We start from the raw sequence: 25,988 nt of genomic DNA, 5'->3' as shown, positions 1-25,988 counted from the left end.
TGGTTTTCAATTATTTTTTCTGGTTTGGCAAATAAGCAATTACATTTAATGTGAAATCAGCACTTGCGAGAAGAGCTGGATTTACAGTTCTGGAGACTCCACTTGTCTACCTGCACAGCTTCCCTGTACAACCCCAACCAACTTAACCACTCAGCTGGAGGTAATGTCTTCCTCAGAGGAAGAGTGTAGTTCAGTCTATGGCAGGAGTCTCAAATTCCTGTCCTGCAGGCCACCTAGGCTGTGTCTAGACTACATGCCTCTGTCGGCAGAGGCATGTAGATTAGACAGATCAGCAAAGGCAAATGAAGCCGCGATTTAAATGATCGCGGCTTCATTTACATTTACATGGCTGCCGCGCTGAGCCGACAAACAGCTGATCAGCTGTTTGTCGGCTCGCCGCTAGTCTGGACGTTCCCCCTGTCGACATCAAAGCCCTTTGTCGGCAGCCCCATTATTCCTCGTGGAATGAGGTTTACCGGGGCTGCCGACAAAGGGCTTTGATGTTGACAGGGGGAACGTCCAGACTAGCGCGCGAGCCGACAAACAGCTGATCAGCTGTTTGTCGGCTCAGCGCGGCAGCCATGTAAATGTAAATGAAGCCGCGATCATTTAAATCACGGCTTCATTTGCCTTTGCTGAACAAACAAATCTACATGCCTCTGCCGACAGAGGCATGTAGTGTAGACGGACCCCTACAGGTCAGAGAATATTCACAATCTGGCCTAGGAGACCAGTGGCCAGAGAGACGTGTCCCAAACCATCCCTCACGCTGGCCTCAGGGATTACTGGGGGGCCTGGCAAAAGTGGCAGCTGTCAGGACCCCCACTATGGGGAAGTGGAACACACTCGACGTGTGAACTCACTCCACTCCGTGGTGGCATAGGGGTCTGACTGCTGCTGCTGCCCTGTACCAAGTCCCCCCACAGTGATCCCCGACGCAGGTCTCTGGGGGGATGGGGTGTCATTAGAGGAGAGGGCAGGGCAATGATGGGAAGGGGTGGCATATGGGGGCTGGGTTCAGACACTGACCCCCCTCCCCCAGGCTGCCAGGTCTCGAGCCAGAATGCATGTATGCTTCGGCCTGTAGATGGTCCATGGGCTGGGCATTTGAAACCTCTGGTCTATGGGGATGACACCCAAGAATGCAGTTAGCACAGCTGTGCGTATGTGCCCCTCATTCCAGAAGGAGCACAGCGCGCTGATTTCACACAGGCCATTGGACAGCCACCAACATGACAGCAACTGCCATTCACTACTACTCTTGGCTTGGTGTGAATTCATGGGCTGGGACCTCCCCTGTGCCCAGGCTCCCAAAGAGGTTCTCAGTTGCTTGGCCATAGGGTCTGAATACCAATGGGGGAATGGAGAATAATAGATCTTACTCTATCATACCGCCTCACCTTCTCTTTCCTCCTAACACAGCTTCTTCCCTCGCCTCCCCTAATATGGTCCTTCTCATTGCACTGGGCCCTGAAATTTCCAGGTGGGCAACAGGGCTGGTAAAAGAGGTGGCTCAGGCAGCTTTGTGCCGGCAGAGATGCTCCCCAAAGAGGGAGGATACTTGTACAAATCTCCAGCTGCTAAAAGTTCTGGTGCAAGGTGAACCTGGGAAAGGGGAGAATATGGCCCCTTGTCTCCATATCCCACTTCGGAAAGGTGAAGCCTGTTTTCAGATTTAAAGTATTAACTGCAGAAGCAGCGCCACTATGGGAAGGAGATTTCCCCTTTGGGTATGTCTACACTACAAAGTTAGTTCGAATTAACGGATGTTAGTTCGAACTAACTTTCATAGGCGCTACACTAGCAATCCGTTAGTTCGAACTTAATTCGAACTAACGGAGCGCTTAGTTCGAACTAGGTAATCCTCATTTTACGAGGATTAAGCCTAGTTCGAATTTACTAGTTCGAATTAAGGGCTGTGTAGCCCCTTAATTCGAACTAGTGGGAGGCTAGCCCTCCCCAGGTTTCCCTGGTGGCCACTCTGGCCAACACCAGGGAAACTCTATTGCCCCCCTCCCAGCCCCGGACCCCTTAAAGGGGCACGGGCTGGCTACGGTGCCCGTGCCAGGTGCAAGCCTGCCAGCACCCAGCCAGCAGACCCTGCACCTGGCATGGATCGAGCCACCCACCCGATGCCCCCCAGCCCTCCCCCTCTTCCCGGGACCAGGCTGGCAGCTCCCGGGAGCTTGCCCGGGACCGCAAGAGGCGGACACCCGCCTGGGCTAGTGCGGACATCGTGGACCTCGTCCATGATCTCTGCACTAGGCACAGGAAAGTGGCCAGCTAGGGCAGGAGAGCCGCCAGCCTGGCCACCCGGGAGCAGGTGTGCATGAAAATCAAGGGGGTCCACTGAGACCCCCGACCCTGAGCCCTGAGCTTAGAATGTCCGTACTGGGTCAGACCAAAGGTCCATCTAGCCCAGTAGCCTGTCTGCTGACAGCGGCCAACACTAGGGACCATGGAGGGGATGGACCGAAGACAGTGACCAAGCCATTTGTCTCATGCCATCCCTCTCCAGCCTTCCACAAACCTTGGGCAGGGACACCACTCCTACTCCCTGGCTAATAGCACTCCATGGACCCAACCTCCATGACTTTATCTCACTTCCCTTTAAACTCTGTTCTAGTTCTAGCCTTCACAGCCTCCTGCAGCAAGGAGTTCCACAGGTTGACTCTTTGCTTTGTGAAGAACAACTTTCTGTTACTAGTTTGAAGCCCGCTACCCATTCCTTTCCTTTGGTGTCCTCTAGTCCTTCTTTATGGGAACTAATGAAGAACTTTTCTGTATGCACCCTCTCCACCCAACTCCTGCTTTTAGAGACCTCTATCCTGTCCCCCCTCAATCTCCTCTTTTCTAAACTGAAAAGTCCCAGTCTCTTTAGCCTCTCTTCATATGGGACCTGTTCCAAACCCCTGATCATTTTAGTTGCCCTCCCCTCTCCCAGCCTCTGTCTTCCCCTCTCCCACCTCCTTTTCCCAGTCTCCCCCAGTTTTGTTCAATAAAGACAGATTCCATTTTGGAACACAATTGTCCTTTATTTTGTACATCAAGAAGAGGGGCTAGGGAAGGGTAAGTGGAAGGAGGTGAGGGAGGAATGGGGTACACGCCCCCGATGGGGAGGACTGGGCTGGCTCTGCGGGCTTCTGGGTGTGGAAGCTCTCCTGCAGCCCCCCAATTGCCCCCTCTCCCCAGATGGCAGCCTGCGGCAAGTGCAGCCGGGCTGATGGCCGAGTGGTGTGGTGTTCCCAGTGTGGGTACTCCGGGCACTCCAAGCCAGGACTGGTTTGCAAGCGGGGCACCCCTGAGAACTGTCTGTCCGGGGTGGGGGTCGGGACCCTTTAAGCACAGCCCTCGGCTAGCCTGAGACAGCATCTCCACGCTCTAAGTCCTCCTCTGATGCCCTGCCGGCACTGCTTCCGGCCATCCTTAAGCCCGGTTCAGGGTCCACTTAATGTGGACATGCTAGTTCGAATTAGCAAAACGCTAATTCGAACTGGTTTTTAGTTCTAGACGCGTTAGTTCGAATTAGCTTAGTTCGAATTAACTAATTCGAACTAAGTTAGTTCGAATTAGCGCTGTAGTGTAGACATACCCTTTGTGTGCAGTACAAGAGTAGTCAGCAGGATTTGACTTCAAATCCCATTGTATTACCCAGCAATAGAGTCTGAATTCTCTTCGCTTAGTATCGTATGGTCTCATATGTGTGGGGCCTACAGGATATGTATTTCCGCACCCAACATTGTACTACTTCAATTCATTGCACTGTATGCAGTTTTTGCATGCCACATCATTCTGCCAAAATGCACAAACAAAAGCAAACTAACATTTTTTAACAGACTGTCCTGGTTAGAGGCAAATTAACTCCTTTCATTTGCATTTTACTGCCTACATCAGAAATCACTGCACAACCAACATTTGTTTATTTAACTTTAAATTATTAATAACTTAATTCTCATTATCTTTTTGTCCATGGGGAGGCTTTTGTTTGATTTTTTAAAGACTGAGCTTTGAAGTAGGAGCTTAAATACCAAAGGAATTGTATATATTTTAATAATTATTTTAAAAACTCAAGATTCAGGACTGCTGACTCCAGAATAATAGCATCTCTTCCACTGTAACTTTATTTGGATTCATGAGATGAATGATTTAGAATGGGTGGATTTTAATATTAACTACACATTTTACCAGATTGTTGGTGCAGATTTAAATTTATCTCCATTCCACAAAACTTTGATATACTTTCATTGATTATTCTAAACTAGTTACATCAGGAACATGGAAGGATGAAACTGATGTCACAAAAAGTAAATTTCAAGCCAGAATAAGATGGTCAATCTCAAGTAATTTTGGGATGAGATTTTCAGAAGAGCCCCCAAAAATCTGGCATCTAAAATCCATTGAGATTCAATTGAACATGGTCATCTAATTCTCTTCAGCTCCATTAAAATTAAGGCCTTAGGTTTCTAGCACCTGGATTTTCCATGTGCTGAATTCTTCAAGCCCTACAAGCATAGAAGGACATCCTCTTTGGCCAAAAGCATCCTGATTCAGTTTTGCCATGGGGGAAATGCAACCTCCATCACTTTAGCACTGTAGATTCAATGCTCCTGTAGCATTCTGGTTGATCAAGTCAATCAGAACAACTGGAACTTGTTACATTAGTTACAAAATGGCTGGTTTCCTCTCAGAAAGGGAGAAGGAAAAAGACGCCTGGAATCTTGCAGGAAGAGGCTGTTGACAAAGATCTAGAAGAGCTATATTCCAGATTATTCATTCTGCTGGCGGTGAGTGGCTTAGGGGCGCTAGTCACATGAAGGAAACATTGGTCAATAAGTTAGTTTGTGGGACACTGGATACAAAAGAAACCCAGACACAAAGGCAGCTTTCCTTTCAGCCACAGCAGTGTGACATCTGTCTCCTCCAGGACTCACTCATGGCCTTCTATGTTACCTTACATTTGCTTTTGGTTTTTTTTGCCTCACCAATGGACAGGTCTTTTCTACCACAGCTCTGCTGCAGACACCTTGGCCTATCTTACTGGAAACTGAAAAGCTCCCTTAAAATGGAACAATTTCGAATCTGATTAAAGACTTCACCTGTTACAAACAAACAAAATTAAACAGACAGAAAATGAAACAGTGCCACCATTTCCTTCAGATACTCACTGCTCCGCATTGTTTACAATGGTGCCGCCTTTTGGTGATGGAGTTAAAGCTTTCACTGCAGCTTTTGCACGCTTGCTTCTCCTTGTCTCGCTTGGCTTTAGAAGATGATTTTCTGCAGGAATCAATCTGAAATGAAACATACAGTTAGGTGACATTATGCAACTTTGTTATTGCAAAACATTGCTCTGCCACTCAGTTTCTACCATTGCTTATGAAGCGCCTCCCAGATATATTCCCCATAGAGACTAATTGTAGGGAACATTTTCTCTTATGAAGTCTGTTGGGTTTGAGGTTATGGGATGTGCACGCTGATACTTAATTATAAGGCTCTCAGCTGTCTGGGCCCTATCGCTCAGAATCCACTTTGCCCAGAGCCAGAGAGTCGTTCCATTTAACAGCCTATTTGTTTAAAGAAAGATGGTTCAAAAGAAGGCTCTCCACAAAAGTTTATAATCAAATTATTCTGGCACAGTCCCTGGGGTGAATTTTACTCACGTCTAGGGCTCTATCAAATTCACTGTCCATTTTGGTCCATTTCATAGTCATGGGATTTTCAAAATCATGAATTTCATGATATCAGCTCTTTATATCTAAAATGTCACATTGTTGAAATTGTAAGGGTCTTGACCCAAAAAGGAGCTGTGGGGTGGGTTTACTGCACTGTTACCCATAGCCCTGTGCTCCTGTGAGTGGCAGCCCTGCCTTCAGTGGCTGGTGGCTGGGAACCCAGCTCTGAAAGCACAGCCACTGGCAGCAGCAGCGCAGAAGTAAGGATGGCAAGGTAATGGTATTGCTATCCTTACTTCTGCGCTGCTGCTTTCAGAGCTGGGCCCTCAGTCAGCAGCAGCCACTCTCCAGCTGTTCAGCTCTGAAAACAGAAGCATAGAAATAAGGGTGGGATGGGATGATGTTGCCATCCTTACTTCTGTACTGATGCTGGTGGAGTGCTGCCTTCAGAGCTAGGCACCTGGCTAACAGCTGCTGCTCTCCAGCCACTCAGCTCTGAAGGGAGCGTAGAAGTAAGGGTGGCAATACTGCAACCTTCTAAAATAACCTTGAAACTTCCTTGCAATTCCCTTTTGAGTCAGGACCCCCAATTTCAGAAACACTAGTCACACCTGTGAAAGTACAGCATAAGGTAAAAGCACACAAAAGGCTAGATTTCACAGGGAGAGACCAGACTTCACGGCCTGTGATTGTTTTTTGTAGCCATGAATTTAGTAGGGCCCTCGTTATGTCTATACAGAGGAACTGTGTCACACTATGGTAAGATGCCTGTATGAAAATGTTGAACTGCACAGGGCTGTTAGTGAGTAGTCAACTGGAGTAATGACTACTTGTTCCCCCCATCCCCGATTTCTCTATGGGTATGTCTACACTACCCTCCTAATTCGAAATAGGAGGGTAATGTAGGCATACCGAAATTGCAAATGAAGCCCGGGATTTGAATTTCACGAGGATTAACGGTAGTTCGAACTAGGCTTCCTAGTTCGAACTAGCGGGGATTTAAAAATGGCGGCTCCCCGCTTATGCAAATGAAGCCCGGGAAATTCAAATCCCGGGCTTCATTTGCAATTTCGGTATGCCTACATTACCCTCCTATTTCGAATTAGGAGGGTAGTGTAGACATACCCTATGAGAGGCAGCAAGTGGTGGGGAAACAGGAGCTGGTGCTGGGGGGAGCTGGCTTAAAAGCACCATCCCCGTGGTGCTGTCTGCCCCCCATCTCAGCTGCCTCTATCAGACACAGCAGCAGGGGGATAGGGAGGCTGCTGTTAAGCAGCCTCTGCCTGTGGCAGGCCTAGGCTTACCATGGGCAGAGTCTGCTCCAGCAGCAGCCCCTGTCTGCAGCCAGCCCTGTCCACTATGAACAGGGGCTGGTGCTGGAGCAGCTTCTAATCGTGGCAGACAGTGCTGGCCTCTGTGAACAGGGATTGTTGGACTCAGCATGAGCTGGGACCAAGCAGTCTTGGCTCGCTCTGGTCTGGGACGCTGCACTTCTGAATTTTAAATGTAGTAAGAGCCCAGCAGTTCTTACTACATTTAAATGTAGAGCTGAAGCCTGGGTGGCTCCCAGAGCGAGCATGAGCTGGGACTGCTCAGTCCCAGTTCAAACTGGCTCCTGGAACTACCTCTGCCATGGCTCTGCAGAGAGGTTCTTATTGACTAATCTTGTAGTCGATACAAATTGTATCAACTACACAATTAGCCAGATAACCACAATTTAACATCCTTAGAAACTGCAACTTGGAAGACAAAATCCTGAATAACTCACCCCCTATTTCTCTGCTTCACACAATTCATTCACAATCTATAGAGAAAAATCTTTCCCTAGTAAATTTTAACCATATGCCCATAAAGCAGAAGCAGAGATACTCTATTTTCGTTATGGAGTTGATATTGGCATTCCAGACATCAATTTAGGGGGAAGATGCAAGCAGTAATGTCACAATAATGCAGCTGTGTTTTCATCTTTTCATCTTTTGTTATGCCCACAGCAGTCTGAATGAGCCAACAGTACCAGACACAGAATGAACACCACACACACACACACACACACACACACACACACACACACACACACACACACACACACTGTTCTTCCTCAAAGAGCTGGGCACCATTAGAAGAGGTAAGTTCACAAGGCCTGCATGAGTGAGCCACCTGCCCAAATGATTACATCTTCAGAAAGCTGAAGTCTTTCAGAAGAGGAGAAGGATTCCAGAGGTTTGGGAATTCAGAGAGGGGAGCAAGTACATAAAAACAGAGGTTTCCAGTTTGGGGTCTCTTCTAGTTCTAGTATTCTATGATTCTATACCCTATAGAGAAAACTGACTTAAGGTACGAAACTCCAGCTATGTGAACAACGTAGCTGGAATCAATGTACCTTAAGTTAAATTATTGCACAGTCTACACAAGTGGGGATCGATGGAGGAAATTCTCCTGCTGACTTTCCTTACTCATCTTATCCAGGGTAGGGTAACAGAGTCAACTGGAGAGCAATCTGCAGTCCATTTAGCAGGTCTTCACTAGACCCACTAAATGGACCACTAGTGAATCGATCTCAAAACATCAATACCTGCAATAGTGTAGATGTACCCTTAATTCCACTCACTTTGTTCTCCCTTGCCCTAAGTCCTCATCCCACTCCTCCCAAGACCTACTCCTCTTCTTGAGCAGGACATTGCTGACTTGTAAGTCTTCTGATGCCTCTAACTGACCCTCTGTTCTGATATTCTTTGGGGGCAGTGGAAAGCAGAATACCAGTCAACAGTGCTACATGAACTACCCTGACTGCAAGGATATTAAATTATCTGACTGACAGTGAGCTGTAGTTCAGTCCAAAACTAGTAAAAGCTACCCCCTCATTTTAAATGCGTTTGTCTTTTCAGTTTTGTTTGTCTCCTTCCTGCTTCAAGGGCAAACCTTTACAGAGGTACAGATGATGATTTGCAATTAAATTTTATGGAGCGCAATGATACAGATTTGCTCATTTAAGGAAAATGTCTTGAGCTCTCTTTAAACACACATTTACAGCTGCCCAGAACAGAAAGCATGTCTTCTCTAACACAGCTCAAATGTGGTGCTGCACTTCACAGGTAGCTAACCTGACACTGTCACAACTAAAACATGTACAGATGACTTCAATGACTATTACTTGAGTTTCATTTCAGACTATATCAGACCTTCTCAAAGTAAGGCATACAATTAAGGAGACATGGCATATTTTCCCTAATCAGCATGAGTTTAAATAGCATCTTTTTTTCCCCAGCATTTCTACCCCATTCATTTCTGATGGGTTTCTTTTACAGCTTTACTCCTGGAGTTAATGCTAATTAAATGTTTAGGAGACTGAATTTCCTTTCATCTGCTGGAGAATTAACTTTCCTTAGCACTTCATCATTGGCTAACTACATTTTGAAAAGTTTTATATTGTTACAATTTGCACTAAAAGATTGTGGTGCTCATACATGCCCTTGCGGCTTCATTGCTGTAAATGGGGTTGCATGGGGTGTAACTGAGGGAAAAACTTGGCCTTGTGAGTTAAATTACTGGAAAGTAATTTTAAAGAATAGTGTAAGATCAACACTATGTCTACCTGATAGTATGCATCAACAGGAATAGATATCATGTAATAACTGCAGTTCGGAGAAACAACTGCTTAAAATTCCTCACTATACATTACCTTACTTCAGCGGGAAGTCAGCTGATTGATTTGGAATGCACTGGGTAGCTCCCTAATAAATGAGATGATAATAATGTGCATTTCCATAGTATAAAAAAGAGGAAGCTGCCAGGAAGGTATTTTCCATTAAATGCCTCAACTTTGAAACCTAGTTCCCTCTTCATCTAAAATAGTCAGAATCGGTTGACCTTCATGACTAGGTTTTGGGTGAGATTAATTTTTTTTATGATTGTATTTAATGTATGGCAAAGGGGCCTAAAGCCCATGACAAGAACCTAAAACCTTAAAAATAATTTAAAAGCCTTCCATTCAAAGATCTAAACACTTAATAAATATTAATTAAGCTCCAGAATGCCCCTCTGAGGTCCACATTTAAAAGGAGCAAACTGAGGTACAGAAATGTCAAGTGACTTAATGTCATGCAGTTGTTCAGCATCAGTAATGGGGACAGAGCCAAAGAGACTTCGCTTTCAGGTCTGTTTTAAGTACTGAATTACATTGAGTAAGACTGTCTATCCATTCCACAGAGCAGAGGTCACACAGTAAGCAGCGCCATCTACTGCTAATTACACACTGCCTGAAGAGAGTTCCTCACAAGTCAAGAGTGTTTTGAATAATGCATGTGTTCTAGTTGCCAGATCCTAATTGTCATAGCTCCATTTACCAGCTGAGTCTCTTTTGTTTGGGCAAATGAAATAATTATGTTTGTTCAGAAAGGACCTAGCCAAAGGGGGGCCTGACCCTGGTGGGACCTTTTGATGTCACTATGTATATAGAACAACAATAATGTTCAACTTTCCTCATGCAAACAATCCTCCTGATGTCAGTGAGACTGCTTACAAAGTTAATCGCATGTGGAATTTTTTGGAGGATCAAGGCCTAAGAATTGCTTTCTCAAACAGGGATGTTTTGACCACTAACCTGCTTTGATTCTACAGCTCTCTCACATTTTCAAAATTTTGCTCTCCAGTTAAAATTTTCATTGCAGTTTTGAATTTTCATTAAAAAATGGAAGACCCTTTCAATGATTACACTTTGGGACAACTCATGCTTTAAAGCTAAGCATATGCATAAGTGTGTGCAGGATCAGTGGGGGGGAAATGAAAAAAAAAGACATTGTTAGTGAACTTTTGTAGTCTCCTTCACTTCAGAAGGAGGGAGAAAAGCCAAGAGAGTTCACCATAGCATTGAGGAATGAAAAGGGGTTAGGGGATTCTCTCTTTCTGTAATTTCATTATTTTCTTGTTATTTTTTCCTCTTTTTTATCTAGCCTAGTATTTAAAATATAAGCACCTAGACTGTCCACGCAAGTTATATGCAGGAGTTTAAATTGATAATCAGGTGTTCATAGAGACAGATGCATGAACAACAGAGGGATTTCCAAGGTCATTTCCCATTTTTAATGGGGTACATATTTTCCATGTGAAAACTACCTGTTCATACACATGGGCGCACTCACCCCTTCATCATGAGTTGTTGAAAATGTGTTGAGTAAAGTGAAATGGAGTTACCTCACATTAAATAGTATGCTTTAGACTTTGTAATGCTGCAGGGATTTTTTTGAGATATAATTTAGATATAAATTAGATTTAGCCAATTTCTGTATGTGTGTAGGATTGCTTGTAAGACATTTATACGGATTATTAAGAATTGTAGGTTAGATATGAAATCACGTATATAAAAGTGTAATTAGCACTGTATGTTTCTTATAAGCAATTACCATAATGTACGCTTGTTGCATTTCTTCCACTATTTCTTTATTGTCTGGTTATGCTAATACATAATACATTTCAAATAAATCTAATTTTTCTTCATATTTCTTCATTAAGTTGAGCCAAACATAAAAGGGAGATATTAGTTTGCTGACCACCACTACCACCAAGTGGTTTACTTGCATAAGCTTAAAGTAGTACAAACGTACTTCCTCTTACACAAATACTGGGCTGATTCTTACCAGGTGGGACAATTAAAATCAAATATTACCTAAGGCTGTGACATGCAGCACAGTTCATGAAGATGTTACTCTTCAGTCACATGACTGTACTAAAATACAGCAAAATGTGAAACATTTAGATAAGAGAGGAACATTAGCCTTATAAGGCTGAGAAAAAATGGATTTTTTTCATCATCTCAAATATGTTATTTAAATTCAGGGGGTTTTTAAGTGTTATTTTTCTTTAATATATAATTTTGGAAGATTATTAAGTAAATCAAGATATACAATTCAAATCTGTTGTTACACAAATCTGTATTAAAATTAATTAGATTCAAATATGTATTGAGACTTTTCACTAACTATAAATTTTGTGCAAACATTTTGTTATGAAACATGAAAACAAGAGAAATGTTTACATTTTTTAAAACTGAAATTGAAACAAACAAATATTTTTCAATAATATTTGCAACCCAAACATTGTACCTCCGAATGTGTGATTAAGTATAAAGAAAAACAGAAGTATCCTGCGACTTTCACTGTTTATCAGGGAAAGGCAGAATATGACTAAATATAAACACTGAGAAGACTATGAGCTTCCAAAAAGTCTTTCATTTGTAATAGATTATGTGCTGATAGTGGTACAGTACGGAATTATGCACTTAAATAATGACTTTAAATTGAATGATAATTATCTGTATCAGTTCCCCTTATCTGGTGTTGCATCAACACTGACCTATACAAAATGGTTAACCCTTTGCTTACTGATTTCTGAAAGTAGGATGTGTTTCCTGGGCAGAACTCTTAACAACGCACCAATCACAACAAAGAATCTTGAAGAATCATCCTATTAAGTGTGTTCCTGGTCTGATTCTGTACATATGTAGGAGCTGGACCACAGAAGGCCTGCTAGTGATAGGGAGTAAATGGGGGGAAGGAGGACAGATGCCATGCAGCATCTCACATCAGCTTCCAGAAAGGGACAACAAGGACTGTTTAGGTTCCACTTCTAAAACCTATCTTCTACTACACAAATGGATGGAAGGAGACAGGGGCACAATGTGAGGCTGCCTTGAGACTACCTTATACGCACTGGATAAATAATTACAGCCCTGTGCGGATATAAAATTTTGTATCTGTATCCGGAAAAATGAGGAACAGATATCTGCATCCACATCCATGGATTAAAGACCACTCCTGACCATTCCACAAGAAACTGGGATAAATTTTGGCAAGGCCCCATGCTATTGACGGTAGTCATGCAGTATCTAAGATCCTTCCCAAAGATGTAAGATTCCGGCAGGCTGTCTTAGAGGGGAGGGAAGAGAGTACTAAAGAGAGAACATAATAAGCACACCAACCCTAGAGTAGGAGTGCTGAAATGATTCAGCAGCCTACATCAAAAGGCTCTGAGGCCTGTGTTGAAAGTGTTATAAAAAATATTTGGCTTGCACTGTACCCAATCTTCCAGGGTATTAAAGAACCAACCTTTTCACCACCCCACACCGTCAACAGAAATAAATTAGAAACATACTATGGGTTAATTATTTCTCAATTTCAACTTCTGAGCTCACATTCAATTATACAGTTGCAAACACATATACTGTACTTGAAATTTGTCAATGACTGTATAACAATAACAACACTAAATGGGGAAAATAACCAGAGTTCTAAAAACAACCCTGAGAAAAATCATGTCATCCAGTCTATGTTCACACAGTATATGGTGAGTTTAGCCTGAACTAAATGGTCAAATTTAGAGCTGATATAAATGTTGGTGTAAGCTCAACTTCAGCAAATGAGTGCTTGTGGGTATAACTTACACACACATGGTGAAGGAGGGGCAGGATTGGGGGAAGAAAACAACGAGCAGCAGAGTTTGAGAAGGTGCAGTACTCTCTCCTGTTTGTTTTTAAAATCTGCCTAAACAAGAACGTTAATCACACAAGTACTTACCCCTCCAGATGCACTGAAGCCATCTGCTCCTGGCATAGATTCTACAGAACTTGTGCTTACTATCTGAAGGAAAAGAAAACAACAAAGAACATTTCAATATGTAAATTACACTTAAATTATTTTAATTATTAAAATAAAAAAACATGAAATAATGTACTTGCAACCCCTTATTTGTTCTGGCTATGAATATGTGTTAATTGCATGTGTATTCAACTACTCTGGAATATTCAGCTGGCAATAAAGTGGGTGACTTTGCAGATGGCAATGAATTACAGAGGCCTGTTTCCACATTCGGAAACATGCATGTATGCTATAAACACCTAAGACAGAACACCTCAAACAGAAAAGAAGTTTTGGGTTACAAAAAGGGGCAGATTTTCAAATTTCACTGCTACATTGATTCTTGTAACACAAACCAATAGCAAAGCAGTTTGTGCAGTCATCAGAGTTCTAAGATGGCAGTGTAACTCTTTGGTACAGATTTCACCCATTTAAGTGTTTACATAACTGATTCCTTTAAAGACATTCCAGGAAAAATGTGAGCATATGTACATGGTTAATTTAATTAAGCTAAAAATTTCAAGTAAAAAACACTCTGGACATAATACTCCAGTCTGTAACAAAGGAGATTTAGGTTAGATAGTAGGTGACAAAAGACAAACACAAAGCAAAAAACCTAACCATAAGGATAGTGAAACTCTGGAATCGGCTTCCAAGGGAGGCTCTGGAATCCCTATCACTGAAGGTTTAAGAACAGAGTAGACAAATACCCGCCAAGGATCGTCTAGGGCAAGGGTAGGCAATATGCAGCCCATGGGCCGGAAGTAGCTCACCCAGGTTAGCAACTGGTGGCTGTCAAATGCTTTACACCTGCAAGTCTGCAGGCATAGGCACCTGCAGCTCCTGTTGGCCATAGATCACCATTCCCAGCCAATGGGAACTGAGGGAAGTGGTGATCCAGTCTGCACTACTTCCCGCAGCCCCTCCCCCCCGGCCAAAAAAAGGGCAATTTGCGGGCACTGGGAGCTGAGAGAGGCTACACCTGCAGACTTGCAGGTAAGTAAAACATTTGGCAGATATGCAGGTAAATAAAGTGTCCAGGGGCCCACCGGGTCTAGCCCTGGTGAACTGCATCTGGCCCACCGGCCACTTATTGCTGACCCCTGGTCTAGATATACCTACTACTTCTTCAGGATGGATAGATTGACTTGAGACGACCTATTGGCATCGCTTTCTAGCCCTACTTTTCTATAAACACAAGCCTGATGCTGAGAGATTCAGAGTACCCATATCTGTCGCTACCATAGTGGAAAATGCTCTGCATCTCAGAAGATTAGGCCCTATTTATCATTAAGTCCCTATTATACCCATATGCCATTCATATCACCGACTTCAACATATATAATAGAATGCATGGCTCTACTGATCGTGGATCACAGCTATAGGTCCAGAGTAGGGATGTTAAATAGCAGTTAGGAAGCTAATTGAGTAGTTGATGGAATTTTCATCGACTACTCAATTAGTTGACAAGGGGGGGTCTGCTGTGCCTCTGCTTTTTAAATATAGTTAGAGCCACCATGCTCTCACTGCATTTAAAAAGCAGAGCTACAGCGGTCTGGGACTGGGTGCAAGCTGAGACAGCTAAGTCCCAGCTCCCACCTGGTTCCAGACACTGCGCCTGACGGCTCTTACCACATTTAAAAATCAGAGGCGCAGTGTCTGGGACCCAGTGCGAGCTAGGACTCCTCAGTCCTGGCTCACACTGTTTCCCCCATTGCACCTCTGCCTCCCCTGCCCCCTTGGCAGAGTTGGTGCTGGGAGGAACCGGCTCCTGCACGCCCACCTTGCTGTTTCTGATACAGAGGTTCAATTCTCTCTGTGGGGCATTACAGGTTCAGTTCCCTCCGTAGGCAATACACTAGCACTGAAAGAGCTGCTAAATTTGAAGTCTAGTTGTAACCCTTTTTATGCTAACACAACTGAACAACTGCTGAGAACAAACATTGTAAGGCAAATAGCAGCCAACAGAGTATCCATGTGTTTTAGATCAATGTAAACCTAGAATGGTAGATTTGCATTACTCCAGAAGAAGCTGAAAGAGGGATTATACCTACTTAGGAGGATGCAACATATGCTGACCTCTCCATACACAACCAGCTACATTGTATTCTGCAGAGAGGGGCAACACTACTGTCTTTGAAGACAACACACTCACTTAGTACTGTAAGAAGTGAAAGCAGAAAAAAAGCGTATTATAGGAACTCTATCAAATCGGCTAAGAAGCAACACTGGTGAGTCCCAAGGGAAGGAGGATGAAGCCTGTGACACAAGGCCTCGAGAGAGTATGTATAGCAGGGAGAGGGGATAAAGGTGGGAGGGATGTGAGCTTTGACAGAGATGTGGTGAATGCCATCCAGGTGGGGAAAATCCTGTGGGGGAGGTAGATACAGGATCCATGCAGTTTCCAGTACAATGTCATTTGGCAGCTGATATGTGCTGGTCACATAGGTTCCCCATCAGTATTTTAACTGCAACTTACAACATTCTATCTAGATGTCTCCATTCCAACACACCTCTCCCATGTTCTCTGGTGAGAAGGACGCTATGGAAAAAATGTTACCTTCCCAGAAATAAATATTTGTATCATCCTTCCTACTGGAAAATGTACATGTGCTCCTGCCAATTTGGAGTCCCTAGTTATGTCCCTTAAGTTACTTTTAAAATGCTACATTCAACATTTGTAAAATCTGTCCTATGAGGATGATCATTTTTCATCCGTCTACATGACTCCACCAGAGAATCATTATGTTAACATGATCCAGAAGGGCTTAACTAATTGCAGGACAGGACTAATGCTGGAATTCAGCTTCTGGACCCTGGGAGTTCCCTGCTTGTACTGAAATTAGCTTCTCAGTATAACAGGAAGCAAGGCTCTTCCTTAGCTTACTTCAACCATTGCATTCTTCCCACCCCTTGAGGGTCACTAGGCTTTTATGAATCTATAGGGAAAAGTCATTTTGTTTGGGAATGCATTTATATTATTTAACAAGAAGAGACATTTATGTAGCCTTGCAGATGGGGACTGAAACCGGCCCCTCACCCCACTACCACCATGTATGTTCTCTTATCAAAAGAAGATTCTGCAAAGGAATCTCAAGTAACTCCTTTGAAACACTGATGTTGCTCTTATATTGGGACTGGAGAGGAGAAATAACTGGTCAATAACCAGGCTGAATCTTCACTCACTCAGCAAATCTTTTCTAAAGTGTGAATTCAGGGGAGGTGACAGGATCTCATGACTGCCAATTCAGCACAAATAGTGGCTGCCCAGATCCTAGTGTGGGGAATCTCAACATACTTTAGATCTTCCCCTGAGCTTGCTGGATTCAAAACTCATTTTACCCTGACAGATAAGCAAACGAGCTACTCCAATGTACTGCACTGAACAATGGATCACAACAGAAGTCACACCACTTGGGAGCCGATATAAATATAAATTATAGCCAGTCAGAATGTAGCCATTCTTATCATATGAAGTGAGGATAATATTTCATCTATTTTTCACTTTAATGCATTCTGATCTGTCTAATATCTCATGATGATGGCAAACTTACTTAATATACCTACACTGGGATGAAATTGCTGTTCTGAGATTGCTCTCGGCATTTATCCAGTTTTATGAATTTATAGTATCAATTTCAGCTCTTTTTAACTGACAACAATTTATTGGGCATTCAGCTTGACATCAAAGTTGATCATCTGATCTTCCAAAAATACTGGTGAGCGAGCTGGTATGGAGGAAATTAATGGGCATATTGCATTCACCTCTCAGGTGAGAAATGAATCACATTTCTTTCCTGTTTGTCTTTTTAAGAACTGCTAGTGTATGAGCACGTGGCTACCTCGTGTTCAAAATTTCAAAGTAAACTGGAGTTTAAGAAACAGATATAATTATGAAGAAAACAATTATTCTTAAGTGGACATGTAAAGTCAGCTGGTTAATTTGGCCATTAACAAGAAGATGCTCTATCTGAACTCTTGTGATTTGAAGGCAGCACTGTGGAACCTAAATGTTAGCTTACGGAGTTCGGGTTTCCCTCCCTTTCCTCCCCCCCAATTTTTTCTGAGTTTAAATGGTACACTACTAAATGATTAATAATTTGGAGCTACTTTGTGTCTCTCGACTGGTGCGTGAAAAGAACTCTCTCCTCCCTGTTCAGCATGGAAGGGAGGGCACATCCATTCCCACTGCACCACTGATTCACCTCTGGGACTTGTGGAGACCTCTCTATGTGGTTCAGGGGCCATGCTGGGATCAGAGGTCTACATTACATTCCTCAGGCCCTGGGGAAGTTACTTCCCAGAAGTAACGCTGCTGCATGGAACTGTGCTGCTTCTTCTGCAGAATGTCCCTCAGGGGCACCCAGGCAGCCTATGAAAGGTGAGTCCCTGAAAAAGGAGGCTGCAGTGGATCGGCACTTCAAGGAAATTGGGTGGGACAGACCTGGACTTCCTGCTCTGAGATCTGCCTGTCCCGAGGGCAGGCCCCATGACCCCAAGTGTCAGTTCTGCTTGCAATACTCATAAACATTTTCCATTTCAGAGGCTCTTTCTATTTTTTTTAACTGACCCAGGCCTTGGTCTTTATCATCGTCCATTTCAAGTGACTGCCTGCAACCAATTCTCAGAATGACCACCCCCCTTATGGGAAAGTCCTACAGAATTTAAAAGGGAATAACCCTTATAAAAATAAAGACAGACACTGTTCTTAAAATGTGCAGCATTTGAGAGGGGTGATTTTATAGATATTTCTGAACAATCATAGAAAATTCTATGGCTAGGATCTACATAACATTTTTATTAATGTTTTTAAGATGGTGTCATTAAGAACTGCTACAAAAGTTATTTTTCTGTTAAATTCTGTATTACTTCTTTGTATACAGCTTGGAAGAAACTCCCAATAAAATGTCTCGCTCCAAAAAAGGGAATGTGCAAAACCACCCAGCTGCACAAACTTCATTCCAAACAGCCAACCACTCAGAATATTGAAGAATTACACCTGTTATGCCAAATGAGCTACTAGTCTGGAAAACGTGACTGATAGGTCCCTGCATTGAATTACCCTGGGTAATTTTATTTTGTTCTTGCATGGCTGGATAACCATGACTGATATAAATTTGAGGGTCAGAAAAATGGGTGTGAACTGCATAACAATGTAATATAGAACTATAATGTTTAAAAAAGTTAAATATATAGGAGTTCGGGGCAAAGTTGGTGAAAATACTGACAAAAATGAAGACAGGTAGAATTATCATTTATACTTACTGAAGAATCTGGAAGATGCTCATCTTCTTGAGAAAAAGAACTATTGAAAGCTCTAAATGTTTCACTGTTCTGTTTGTGTTTTTCAATTGTTGCTTCAATGACCTAAAAAAATGCCAGGGAAAGACAAAAGCATGGCTCACAAATGGTGTCCTGGAAATCTGCTGGTTTAGGAAAACTAGCAGAATCTTTGCTAACTAAACTAGCTGTCACAATCCTTTGTTTTTACAAGATTTTTAGTCTTCTATCAGTCTTCCACTTGCAAGGTACATACTAACTAATCTCAGAAACCAGGGTCTTCTCTTGTGGCTGGTGGAGCTGACTTCTCCTAACTGTATTTAGGGATTGCTGTCCTCATTTTAGAGATAACAAATGGTCTGTTAGCACTTTATAGACTAACAAAACCTGCAGATGGGATCATGAAGAAGTGGGCTGTGTCCAATAAAGCTCATGATCCCATCTACACATTTTGTTAGTCTATAAAGTGCTAACAGACCATTTCTTGTTTTTTAAGTTTATCCTGTACAGACTAATTCGGCTACCCCCTGAAGCTCATTTTAGAGATCGGAGACTGTGGCAGAGAGACAAAGTGGGATCACACAAAGCCAGACAGCAAAGTCAGTGGCAAAGCCAGGATCAGAATGCAGGACTTCCTTCACCATACTAAGCCCTCCAGGTCACTCTGCCTTATTTCTTACATGCAACTTCCATTTGTTCATAAACCAAATGTGATAATGTAAACTAAATCGGGTTCATGGGGCTATCTGAAGTATAGCAACGTTTTTATATTAACCTGAATCCATTCTCTCTTCTCCTCTTCTGTCCTATAAAAATAAAAGACAAGACATATTTGCTGTATAAATTTAGTATTTTACAAAATTAGTATTTTCAGTATGTCAGAATATTGATATTCTCATGGTTTTGCTTCCAGCAACAATTTTAACTTTTACACCAGCTATCTTATGAACATTCATAACGCCAGTCTTAAATAATAATTTCCAAACGGCATGACATGGTGCTGGAATTTGATCTACCAGCCCATTATAAGTTGTTTGTTTAATAATGAATGCAAATCAATGTTGCACTTTAATATACTATGACTGAACAGCAAAATATTACCTGTAGTGTAATTAATCATGCTTGTTATTGATTTTGTGGTCTAAAAGTAGGCCATTCTAGCATAGATCTGTCCCTAGCTCAGAAATAAAGCATGCCTTCGCCCAGAGGATGGAAGGCAGAAGAAAAACCATACCTAGCTTGGAGTTCCAAGGATCTCTTTTTTCCTGTTATCGAAAATGTATGAGATACATTTTGCTTGACAATTTCCTGGACCTGGAAAAAGCAGTTGATAGTTTATATTCTTCATTATAACTATTCCCAAACACCACATTCAACCCTCTAAATATCTAAGCTGGGGTGACTACCAAAAGTAATAAGGCAGAAAGCTTCAAATGACTGAGGAATTCTTTTCCTTCTTATTACATATTGTTTGTATTGAGGGGGTGCCTGGAGGAGCCCCAATCATGGAACCAGACTCCAATGTGTGAGGTGTTATACAAATGCAGGGCAAGATCTGATTTCATCCCCCAAAAAGTTTACATTCTAAGTTGGGTGCGGTTAAGATTTTGCCAATTCCTTGCTCCTTCCCATCATCCCACACCCATTTATGCAGGAGGGGCAGGAGCAGCTATGGGCATTACTTGCTTCATGGTGCTCAAAGTCCCACATGATCGGGTTTTGTCTACACCACCCGCTGGACTGATGGGCAGTGATCGATCCAGCGGGCTTTGATTTATTCCATCTGGTATAGATGCAATAAATCTACTGCTGAGTGCTCTCCCACTGACTTCGGTACTCCACCAGAACATGAAGCACAGACAAAGTCAACAGCAGAGCATCAGCCACACCACAGTAAGTAGATCCACGTACATTGACTTCAGCTGCATTATTCAAATAGCTGAAGTTGCATAACTTAGATTGATGGCCCCTGGCTGTGTAGACTAGGCCTAAGTAAGAGCTTACAATTTAGACATTTGTAATGAGCTACTATATCTTCTCTCAGGTTTGAATGGCAATATGGTAAAGGAGTGATATCCTGTATTTTACAATAATGTACAGGATGCCCCGTTCCCACTTAATACTAGCCATGGTTATTGGCAAGTCTATGGTATGTACGTTTTCTCACACTCTGAACTTTTGACCACACGATGAAATATATCAAGAGGTTAGCACAGAAAATATGCAGTACAATATTTGTATTTATGAGGTAACAGAGGAAATAAATCTGAATGTTAAATTCTGTCATACTTCTGCCAAGAGTGTAGGAAAATAGTGCACCAGCTCACAGATGGCTGAGCTAATCCACAGACACCAGCATTTACTGGTATATCTTTTGAGGATACTAAATTAGTTTTGATTCCCTGGCAACATAGCCCTTACGTCTTGAAGTTTGAGTTCACTTCCAAACCAAACCCCAAGTTGAAGAATGCAAAAGCTGACTGCTCTGACACCGTCAACTTAATCAGAGTGACACTGTCACTGAAATCCTAGCTCCCCAGGGTGACCGAATTAGCTAATGGACTGGCACAGGCAGATAATTCTGTGAGGAAGTCTAGCTGCCTTACAGTCAGATGTCTTCAAAACTTCCAGCCATGACTGGCATCAGGCACAATGCCAATGCACCACTGCCCTTTGGACTAGAGAGATGAACTGTGATTAAGCGCAAAAAGTAGTTACCAACCTGCAAGCCTGCAATGTCCATCTTTTCTCGAACACTGAACTTCTGGCCTATCAGTCTCAATTTTGGCACACAGTATAACACCATGCTGTTAAACTGCAATGAAGAAAAGGTATATAACTAGATAATCTATAAAAGAAAGGATCCACATTTTGATTGCAAAGTGTCATGACTCGGGGCTCTGATTCTCATAATAAAATGCTGCTAACACCCAGTAAAGCCTGTTTTTACACTGGATGCTTCAGAGCAGTGGTTGGCGAGCTGTGGCCCATGGACCCCCTGGCTACCCCCTCCCCCATGTGCCTCACACACACAGGGGAACTGGAGCCCCAAACTTCCTGTTCCTCCCCCTCCCTCTCAGCACTTTCACAGCACCATGAATCCGCTGATTCGTGCTCTGTTTCTGCTCTTCCCCATCCCTCCCAGAGCTGGAACAGATGTGAACAGCTGATTTGCAGCGTTCCAGCTCTGGGAGGGAGGGGCAGGAGCAGGAATGGAGCATGAATCAGGTGATTCACACGCTCTGAAAGTGCTGGGAGGGAGGGAGGAAAGGAGGGAGGGAGAAGGAGGAGCAGGTAAGTGCAGGGTTCCGGTGCCCCAGTTTGCAAGAGGCACATGGAGGAGGAGGGGCTGCTGTGGCCCACTGAGGTGAAGGAGGGCCACTCATGCAGCCCACCCACTATTTGTGGTTGCCTATCCCTGCTTTAGAGAGTTAGTCACACATCAACTGAAGAAAGAAAATTCTAAGGAGATACCCATAGTGGAGAAGGGCACGTGGGGAAGGGCTGGCCTTTGCGTTTTGGACCGTGATCAGAGACAGGGAAGGAGAGAATGTTTCACAGCAATAACACTGAATACATGAGTGTGACAAATCAGCAAGAAACTCACCAGAAACAAGTACCTATCCTGAGCTGTGCCGTTCTTAGCGGACAGTTTCTGTATTTGGCCTTCTTTAATGAGTTCATTGGCTGGGTTAACAATATCCTCTTCGCCCCCAAGTCGCTCATACACTTCTAACAGCTTGTGCATCTTTTCCTGTAAGTGCAGAAGGTAATGTCTACCTAAGCAGCAATTTTTTAAAGAAATTATTTTACTTGTCTGTTACTCAAAATATTTGTGTTGGTACTATCCAAATGAGAATGGAAACAAATACAGTATGGAGGAGGATGAAAAGATCTGCCTTCAAAAATAGACTGCTGTTCCATACCCTTCAATGGTTTCACTTCTCTACTTTGTTTATTTCATCTCACTCTTTGCTAGAAATATAACAACTGCATATTCCAGTTATTTGAAAATATCTGGATGTTTTTGGATCTTTCCTATACAATATTAAATACATATCAGGGAAAGCAACAATGTGAATCCAGTATAGTCAATAATGAGTGAACCAGTAGCATGCTGTGAGCAGCTGGAGTTCCTGCCTTGCTCCTACTTTCAAATCATCTTTATACAAAAGGATTTCAAAACCTGGTTACAAAGGGAGACAGCTGAACTGGAAATGATTTGCAATTTCAATACTATCAATTTAGGATTGAATAAGGATCTCAATTAGTTAACGCATGACAAAGACAATTTCCTCTGTCTGGATAATCACATCTCCACACAAAATGCTGTGAATATCCACTGCCATCCTCACTTGATCAGCTTCATTAATACAAGCAATGTCTTCCTTAGATCATTCCTGCTTCTGTAACCTCCACTCCAACTGATGAAGTGGGTTTTACCCACAAAAGCTTATGCTCTAATAAATATGTTAGACTCTAAGGCTACATCTACACTGCTAGTTTTTGTGGCAGAAAATATGCTAATGAGGGATTCATTAGCATAAGTCGTGATCTCATTAGCATATTTTCTGCTGTTTCTTTTTGCGCAAGGGGTGTTTGCGCAAAAAGAAGCAGTGTAGCCGCTTCCGTTTTGCACAAAAACCACGTTTTGAGCAAGATCCTTATGCCTCTCCAGGATCTTGTGCAAAATGGGGTTTTTGCGCAAAACGGAAGTGGCTACACTGCTTATTTTTGTGCAAACACCATTGTGCAAAAAGAAACAGCAGAAAATATGCTAATGATATCACAACTTATGCTAATGAATCCCTCATTAGCATATTTTTTGCCACAAAAACTCGCAGTATAGATGAAGCCTAAGGTGCAACAGGACTCTTCTTTCTTGAGTTTGGCTTTAATGGTAACCCACAATAATACAATATAAATTTCAGTCTAAGTTTTCCTCCCAAAACTTGGCTATGCTTGTGTTTCCATGCATGAGTTCTTCTAGTCCAGCCCTCAGTTTCCTCTGTCTCAGATCAGTACTCTAGCCTCTTGTATTCTCATTAGCGCCAACAAGATGCACCTGACAGCACTATGCACATAATTTTATTCTGCATTGTTTGCAAGGCTGTAGACAGAGGTAGGCAACCTGAGACCCGAGGGCCACATACAGCCCACTGGGGTTCTATGTGTGACCCATGAGACATCTTCTTGACTGCTGCCTCTGCACAAAGTTGTCAGATTCTGCTGGTTTTCATCTGCATAGTTTTCCAAACTTAAAGCAAGCGCACATGGCAGTGCGGACCCTCTATTGTGCAAGAAAGCTCTGATGGCCATTTTAGCCATAGGGGTTTCTTGTGCAAGAAATCCCTGCTGAACATCCAAACTGCCCTCTTACACAAGAGAGCTTACACTGGTTAGAAAAGAGCGTAGCTCGTGTGCAAGACGCCCTCTCTTCCCATGCCGTACTCTAAATTTTCTTGTGCAAGAGCAGGCGGGCAGTGTGGATGCTCTGTGGGTTCTTGCGCAAGAACGGCTGTACTTGCTCAAGAAGCCGTGAATGTAGACGTAGCCTTAGAGGGGACACTTCCCCCAGCCTCTCTGCCCCCGAGTTAATGTCACACACATTGGGTTAATTCAATTGTAGGATAGTTGCATGAGGGGGGTTTGGTGGGGGCCAAACTAATCCCTGTTGGTAGGAGAATGGTGGGAAAAGTCCTTCGAGAGGGGTGACATGACACCTTTTACTTCTGGTCATGTGTCCATCTTGCCCTGAACGTGTTACCTCTATAGGCCTGGTTAACGGGGGTCAGAGGGCATGGTTAATGGGGGTTGGGGGCGTGATTAACAGGGGTCAGGGGGTGTGGCTAATGGGGTACCACCAAAAATTACACAAACCTGCCTCCCCTGAAGATGCTGTAGTAACTTGAACTAAGATATGTCCACTCCAGCTACACTATTCACATAGCTGGAATTGTGTACCTTAGTTTGATATTGCCCCCTAGCATAGACCTGGCCTTGGTGTTAGCTCAGGCAAATCCTGTTAACTGCAGAGAAACTCACTGCCTAAAATGGGAATTTGCAGGATAAAAATTGATTAAAACTGAGTAAGGACCTCAGGGTCAGTCCAGCTACAATAGGGTGGAATAAAAGAAAAGACCCTGCCCCAGATCTCATTGCAGACCACTTGGAGTTGAGAAGAGCATCTCCCTGATAGTTGCATTATTCCTTTAGATTTCTATATAGTACCCACTGCTGTGGAAATGGGGTGGTTGCTCCATATACAGGATGTAATGAAGGTCTATAAAATATGCTTCTCCAGTATGAGCAGCAAGTACTTGGTGTTTGTGGCCCTGGAGTAGAGTGAGACAAACAACAGCATGCAGGTCACATATGGCCTGTGAGATCCTTCTGCCCAATCCCCGAGTTCCTAACTGGAGAGGCTAAGCCCCTGACCCTCCCTTTACCTTTACCCACAGCCTCAGCTTACCACACTACCTCCAGGCAGCACAGTCAGAGGGAGGGAAGCAGGGGGGCTGAATAAAGGACTGGGGCACAGTCCTCCATACTACTGCAGAACCCTGATGTGACCCTCAGGCCAAAACATTTGCCCATCCCTGCCCTAGAACCTAGTGACATAGTTGCAAAATCTGTTAAACATCAGTGTTTGGGGGGTTTCAGCAGTGAACTAGTCACAGTTGCAAAGTTGATAACATTTTTACCAAAACCGAAGAAAGAACAGAATTCCAACAGAAATAGATGGGTCCTAAACCAATTGTTATCTACACATGTGAAACAGCAGCTGTTTACTTCCAAGAAGAAAAAAGATCTGATGGTGTCTGAGGGATGGAGGAAGTGGGGGTCTGATAATGTGTCTGTCAGCCACGCTCACAAGAGGAAGCTACAACTAATTCCTCTAGTTTGCACGGAATGTGGTACAAATGTGTTATTCAACACACTGTCTTTGAGAATTATTTTACTCAAAGCAACAAGAGCGTGGGGAAAATTTAGAGAATGCCCAATATATAGATGGGAAAAATAGAAACCGTATTGTAAGGCAACCTGAAATGAAAAATGTATTACAAATTATGCAGGGTGAAAATTTATTCAGTAATTCTGAGTGTTTCTCCAAACATTTCTGTGTAAAAACAACCTATAAAAGAGAGGATAATATGCCTTTTATAAAATAAAAGACGGTTTCTAGAGATCATCTTACTGTTTCGTGGAATACTACGGGCCTGATTTTGAAAGCAACAATGAGGCTACATCCACAAACAATCCATAGGCACAAACAGCAACATTTATTATTTTAGATCTATTATATATCCATGTGTGAATACACAAAAGCATGCACAATCTCCCCAAACTTATTTTTATCATGTGCAGAATTGTTAGTGCACAAACAAGTCTGTGAGGCCTCCCTGAG

At 43.0% G+C, this 25,988-nt stretch overlaps 1 protein-coding gene across 4 annotated transcripts in view; it reads right to left on the bottom strand.

Moving 5' to 3' along the window:
* The window catches only part of FGD3 (FYVE, RhoGEF and PH domain containing 3), a 204,074-nt gene that overhangs the window by 15,403 nt on the left and 162,683 nt on the right, over positions 1–25,988 (bottom strand). For all 4 annotated transcript variants that reach the window (XM_075938919.1, XM_075938920.1, XM_025188018.2 and 1 more), the window contains 7 exons: positions 22,188–22,334; positions 21,303–21,395; positions 19,815–19,894; positions 19,356–19,386; positions 18,566–18,667; positions 13,241–13,303; positions 5,166–5,291 (listed from right to left, as the gene is read on the bottom strand). In XM_075938919.1, coding sequence (XP_075795034.1) covers positions 5,166–5,291; positions 13,241–13,303; positions 18,566–18,667; positions 19,356–19,386; positions 19,815–19,894; positions 21,303–21,395; positions 22,188–22,334 — 642 coding nt within the window. The remainder of the gene's footprint in view (positions 1–5,165; positions 5,292–13,240; positions 13,304–18,565; positions 18,668–19,355; positions 19,387–19,814; positions 19,895–21,302; positions 21,396–22,187; positions 22,335–25,988) is intronic.

The sequence above is a fragment of the Pelodiscus sinensis genome, chromosome 11, assembly GCF_049634645.1.
Source record: "Pelodiscus sinensis isolate JC-2024 chromosome 11, ASM4963464v1, whole genome shotgun sequence".
Lineage (NCBI taxonomy): Eukaryota > Metazoa > Chordata > Testudines > Trionychidae > Pelodiscus > Pelodiscus sinensis.
Note: the sequence above shows the minus strand (reverse complement) of the source record. Positions and strands in the feature narration are given on the sequence as shown.